This window comes from Notothenia coriiceps, unplaced genomic scaffold (genome assembly GCF_000735185.1).
Source record: "Notothenia coriiceps isolate Sejong01 unplaced genomic scaffold, NC01 NC01_scaffold00036705, whole genome shotgun sequence".
Taxonomy (NCBI): Eukaryota; Metazoa; Chordata; class Actinopteri; order Perciformes; family Nototheniidae; genus Notothenia; species Notothenia coriiceps.
This window is the reverse complement of record NW_011369406.1, coordinates 2,987-9,571: the sequence shown is the minus strand read 5'-3', so window position 1 is coordinate 9,571 and position 6,585 is coordinate 2,987. Positions and strand designations below refer to the sequence as shown.

At 41.6% G+C, this 6,585-nt stretch overlaps 1 protein-coding gene across 1 annotated transcript; it reads left to right on the top strand.

The window, feature by feature from the left end:
* Nucleotides 1–1,229: 1,229 nt before the first annotated feature.
* On the top strand, nucleotides 1,230–5,660 carry LOC104964126 (proteoglycan 4-like). The gene is made up of 3 exons (XM_010792847.1): nucleotides 1,230–1,322; nucleotides 2,443–2,748; nucleotides 3,498–5,660. The coding sequence occupies exons 1-3, from the start codon at nucleotides 1,230–1,232 to the stop codon at nucleotides 4,824–4,826; spliced, it is 1,728 nt and encodes a 575-aa protein (XP_010791149.1). The 3' UTR covers nucleotides 4,827–5,660.
* The last annotated feature ends 925 nt before the right edge of the window (nucleotides 5,661–6,585 follow it).

The window sequence follows — 6,585 nt, the reverse complement described above, 5'->3', positions numbered from 1 at the left end:
TTTTATCACTGCTACTTTGAATGATTGTGGAACATAGCCTGATAATAAAGACATATTCATAATATTTAATAAAGAAGTGCTAATTAATGGAAAAACTTCTTTTAACAGCTTAGTAACAGCTTTAACCTCCCGTTTTGAGCCACGTTTTTAACATCATTCAGCTTTCTTCTTTCTTTTGCTTGCTTGCAACGTTCGCTAATCGTTCCCGAGTAGTATGGTCATCATTAGCAACGCCAGAAATACATTTAAAAAAATTTTTTTGTTTCTAAATCTAAAAACAACAATAGCCTACTAGAACTTATTTAAACCACAGTTTCAATTATCTCAAGCTTATTTTCATTCGTTGTAGTATTTTGATAGTATGATTTATTTTTTAATGAATGTTATTCAATCAAGCCTCAAACTGATGGCACTTGTCCCTATAGCCTGTTTTAAATTGAAGTTGTCTGAAGTCCTTACCACCAGCTGCTCTTGCAGTAAGTAGTGTACCTTACTGTCCCAAATGTGCACAATGTAGTGACTGCTTTTCGTCTTTTGTTTACTTAGTTGTGTTTTCTGTATTTTATATGTCTGTGTTATGTGTAAAGGTTAAATCAAATAAAAAATAAAAAAAATTGTTTTTTAAATAGTTGTTATATGTCAGATTCCTCCGCGTACCACTAGCGGGAGCTGGCGTACCACCAGTGGTACATGTACCACATGTTGAGAACCACTGGTCTACATGATAGAGAACTGTAGCGGATACGACTGTTACCGTTCTCGTGTGGCTGCAGCATAAGGTGTGAGCCCTTTAGCTACAAATCTCCAGCCTCTAACTTGTACACACTGCTGCCCACACACAGTAATGTAGAACTGTTTCCATCTGCTGGGATGATGAAATACTCTACTATCAAGATCCATAAATTCAGAATAAGATTTAGGTTACAGATTAAACATTAATGGTTTGATATGAAGACAATATTTCCATAATAAAGTAATAGAATGAACATTGGACTAACATTTGCTAGATGGCCATGAGCATTAATGGTTTATTATCTCTAGTTGCTGCTATTACTTCTCTATGTGTTGTCCCAGATTGTCTCGGCAGCCTTATGAAAGCCGAGAATAAACCAAGAGTTTTAATTTTACTTACATTTTCTGAACAAAGGGAAGTAAAAAAAAAAAAGGGAAATGTTGTTACAAAAGATTGTTTTGCGAGATGAATTCCCTTTATCTACCGTTTTAAAACAATGTTTGTGAAACCTGGAGTTCCTGAATTGGTTGGTAGTGTGAAGTCTGTTGTGGTGGTTCAGTGTGAATGGAGTGAGCGGTCGGACCAGGATGTGAGCAGCTTCTTGTCGGCCCCCCGGTGTCTCCGGGGTAACCTCAGCTCTGCATGACTGAATCAAGCCAAACAGACTTTCTTAAAGCACCGCAGCAGTACTGTGTCTCACAACCAATCACCTGAGGCTGCTTTTCAACAGTCACCCTCTTCCACTCCCCCCTTAGGACCATTTCTGTCTTTAGGGGGAGATAGTAGGTCAACAGTATAGGCCACATAGGTGTTATATACATCATTTGAGAACCTGAAAATGAATATCAGAAGCTGTTCAGTACTGTGTGTAAAGTGTTTTCTGGGACATAAATCTCTAATTAACATTAGGTTATGGTTAGACCTTTGGTGAAATGTCAACATTTAGTCTAAGAGCAGCTAAAACATGATGATAAAGTATATAGTGACCATCCCCAAGCTTTAATACAGTATGTCTCATAAGTTGCTGGAGCAATTTTTGGGTTGATTACCATTTGCTTCACAGGTTATATGCAAAGGAAACTTGGAAAGCCCGTGGTTGTACAGTAGAGTTTCCTAACGCTGTCATTATCATACGTTATACAGAATATTATTTTTATACACTGAGGTTAGTTATTTTAATTGAGTTTGTTTCAAAAAATGATCTCACTACAATAAAGTGTCTACTGTGAAGACTTACACCATAAAACATGAAAGGGTCTCAGCTTTCCAATCGTACCCAAGTTAAGCAATTCCCAAACCCTAACCCAAAATAAAATGCACCGTTTTTAGAATAGGTGAAAACGGCATATTAGTACTGCATGGAAACAAAAATAACGGCAGAACTTTTGCACAAAATTACATGGGATAAGCATAGAGTGGGCCTGTCTGTAATTTGATATAGGTCTGAAAAATTATGTTTCAATTATTATTATATCCATTGCTTTTTTAACAGAAATATTGTTATTTGTATGCCCTTTTTAACTCATATTGCCTATGCTTTGCTCTTTTGTATCTTTCTTATCTGCTGACAATGGAAGTTGACACAATTATAATGCCTTCTCTTTTATTAGAAACCAGCACTTATTTTGTATAACAGCTTTTATTTTTTTTAATTAAGGTTTATTGTTTTGGTATATCTTTTTAAGTTAAATGTATTTTTGCCTCTATAGGTAGCTGATGTGTCGTCTGATGGTATCCTGCGTTTGGACCTGGATCTTGAGAATGCCTTGATGCCTAATGGCACCCAGCACTCCAGTGTGGATGGCACTGAAACCCCGAGAGAGGCCATCAAAGCCTTGACTCCTCCGTCCAATGCCGGTGAAAATGCAGAGAAAAGGGAGGATGAGGCTCAGACTGAGCCGGAGGTCAGTCCTCAGAAAAAGGTAATCAAACCTCCCATGCCCCCTACCAAAGAGGCTAAACCTAACCCAACGCCTGAGGATGAGCCTGATAAGGAGGAAGGCTCAGAGAAAAAGGTCTGTTTATTGCTAAATACCTTCATCATACAATACTGTTCATATAAAGTAGTCTGTAAATAGAGGTTAAATGTCCCTCATTGGAAAAAGTGCAATTTCATGTCTTTAATAATTATAAAGCAGGTCTAAGTGCAATTCAAAACAAGTCTCAAAATGCAAAATCCACAGAGTAATGCAAAAGCCACCATTTTCAGGAACTGCGCCTTTAAACAAACTTTCAGGTCAACTGTAGGATTTTGATGTCAAAACTATACCTAAAGATAGCGACTTTTTAATCCGATCTCGACCTGTTGCATATACCAAAAGGGTTTTCTAGCTTCCTGGTTTACTTCCTGGTCATGCAGCCTGCTGAATATGCTCATTAGTGTTTCTTCTAATAGCAATTTCTTTAAGACTAAAAAACTCACAGATTTGAAATAGATTTTTCTCTGTTGAAGGAGAGTTTCTAAGATATCAAAACGTTGTGTATCAGGATTGTTTCTTAGAAAATGTCAATTGAAAGATAAAAAGATCATCATGGTCATCGTTGCTGATGTTATGCTGCAATACCGCAAGTGGCCACCGGACAATAGTAGATGAAGGCTATTCTATACTACATCAATAAAACACCTAGAATGCAGATACAGAAAGGCCAGAAAGAGAGGGGGCTTAAAGAGACGGGCACTAAAATTGAGTGTTTCAGACAGAGGGTGAACATATAAAACCCACAAAATAAAAGTATATTATTTGTCCCATTTAATGTCTTTTAGGTCCTGAAGCCACCCATGCCTCCATCTAAAGAAGCCAAGCCCACAGCCTCACCTGAAGACACAGAGGAGGGGAAAGCTGAGCAGATGTCTGAAAAGACTCCTGATGCCAGGAAGAAGACAGTTCCACCACCAACCCCTCCCAACAAACCTGGCTCCTGCAGCTCCATTAGCAACCTAGCAGAGGCCTCACAGTCCCACCCTCCTACCCCTCCATCAAAAGAGAAGAAACCTTCTGTGGAGCCAGACCAAGAGTTGGAAGGCACAACAGATGAGGATGAGGAGAATGAAGAAAGTGATAAGAAGGAGGCGACAGGAACAGCTGTGGAAACTGACCTCCCCATTTCTAAAGAAGCTCCACCTAAACCTGGGAGTCCCAGCGCAGACGGGCAGGTAATTGAAGAAGAATCAGGGGAGACAATAAGTAATGGCATTAAAGTATCTGAAAATGACCCACACATTCCCAAAGAGCAACTCAGAAAGAATTCCAGCCCTCCTCCTACACCCAAGAAGAAGCCTGCTCAGCCCAACTCGCATAAGGCAGACGACAAGACAATGGTAACCCAGGCAAAAGAGGGACAGGACCCTGCTGCTTCACTGCAAACAGATACCGCTGCCAGTTCCCCTGAAGCAGTAGAGGCTCCACCCAAGATTGAGGTCCCCTCAGTCGTCGTCTCTTTGAATACTCCGCTCTCTGACGGCCTCAGCCTGAGTCCGCTGCTCTGTCACCTGCCTGGGGAGAAGAAGAAGAAGGCGGAGGAGAAGTCTGTGGACAGCGGTCAGCACTCTGACGATGACAGCGAAGGCTCTGGCAACGAAGACACACTGGCAGCTTCCACCGCCGCATTGAGAGGAAGAAACCCTGGGCTGGATGTGTTGGACGCCAGCGAGGACGAGATTCAGGTTCCCGTCACTTTGAAGCCAACAAAAGCACCACCCAAGCCTCAGGTCAAACCTAAGTTCTTTCCCTGTCGGCACTCCGAGCCCCCTCCTCCGTCTCTTTCACCCTCGACCAAGGCCAGGTCCGCCTCCATTGGAGATCTGCTGTCTGACTCGTCAGTCTGTGTTCAGGCACACACAGCTGTGGCCCGAGGCAACGCGGCTCCTGGTGATGATTTCATGAAACTTGAGACTGAAGTGGCGCTGGAGATGGAAAAGACGCAGCAGCTCCTGAGCAGAGTGTCCAAGGCTAAGGGGGGAGCCGACGGGGATGGAGTACCAGAGGATCTTCTGGCCAAGGCCATGGAGAAGCTGAAGAAGGCTGACCACGTCCTGAGAGAGGTCCATAAACTGAAAGTTGCTAAGGACTCAAGAAACAGGAACAGCTGGTAAATGTTGGCCAGAGCAGGTTGACTGGGAATCGACCATTCGCTAAACCTCTCTTCTGAACAGAGGTTGTCCAATCATAGTTTAGCAATCTGCAATATGCACAGCAAGCCTGTTAAGCTCTTGATTTCTACACAAACGGTACGGTTTGCAAGGGGCTGAAGTAAAAAGAAATATTGGATATAAAAAGTTTTTTTCTTTTCCTTTCCAAAACTGAAAACGTGAGCGGAAATGTAAGGAATAGATAACATGGTGTGTTTGCCCGCTGTAATGTAAGCTGCAATTATTGGCCTTTTTTTGTCTCAATTTGGATACTTCTGTAAACACTTCGACTGTGTAAACTGTACATACATGCGTCGTGCATGAATCTTGGGAAACTTTTCCAAAAGCTCTTAAGAAACTCGCTACCTTCCATTCTTGTTCAATGCTTAACAGATTTTTGCCAAGCAAGGATTTCAATCTAGGCACGTCCACCTTTTCGTCCTTATGAGCACTCAATCCAGGTTCTAATAAGCACTGCATTTGACCATAGTTGTCAGTGTGCACGCTCTCAAATGAAGAATTGTAGGCAAGTTTAGACACAACAGATGCGTGGCTAACTAGCTTACGCTGCTACTACTGTACCTATAGTCGCAAATGAGCATTACTTCCAAGGTCTTTCAAGTAGCTTAACATAACTAGCTCCCTTAGTTTGTGAGTTAAAAAAGCAAGCTCAGTTTACATCTAGCACAGGGGTGCCCATTACGAAGATCGCGATCGACCAGTCGATCGCAAAGGTAGTGTGGGTAGATGAAATGGCATTGAAAAAAAAAATTGAAAACAAAAAAGTTTTAAAGTTAGCCTATCATCCATCCTTACTATGGCATTTGCCACTTGATTGACGTACAGGTAAGCCAGTCTGAGTTGTATTGTGCCATACAGTTTCATGCAGTTATGAGGGGGCCTCACCTCCTCATCTGAAGCACAAATGTTGCGCACTATCATGCGCAAATGCGGCGCAATTAGTGTAAGCGCCACAGTTTATCCGCCGTTTACTCCACTGGCACCCCCCCCCCTCGCGCTCGCGACACAGATTGGGCAGGGGCGGCCCTGTAGGTAGATCTTTTGGGCTTGGTCATTTTAAAAGTAGCTCCCAAGCTGAAAAGGTGTGGGCACCCCTGATCTAGCACATCCACTTTTTACTGTTATCCCTGTCTTGGATGCTATTCGAGGTTAGTTAACCGTTAGCGGCTCTGTTTTAGGAATGTTGCTGCTCTCTAGCGACCCAAGCCAACAAGCTATGGTTTCGTTTGACAAGCTATAAAGCCTTGTTCCTTGTAATGTAAAAAACATCCATGCTGTGTTTTGGATCAACTTTTGTAGCTAGTCGTAGGGTGTTCAGCTAGCTGATCAAATGTGTGACAGTGTCATTCCAGCGGGCAAAATCAACATTTGTTGGCAATTAAATGCGAAGGTGCTTTTGTCGTAATCTGAGTTAGGGTTTAGCGAACAGTCAATTGATTGACTTTCATTTTGCAGCAGCACATGCAACCCTTCGCTCATAATTAGCTATGTGCAATTATTTCTAGTTTAACTCTCTGCAGCTGCAGGTAATGCTTAACATTCTACTGTGTATTTTTGTTGTTGTATATGAAATATCAAATAACATTTTCAAGAACAATTACTTGAAAGTTAATCAGATAATTACTAATATAATAACAAAACAGTACTTTCATTGAAAAGAACATGGAAGAAAAGTACTAAAAAGTGTTAATAATAAATAATC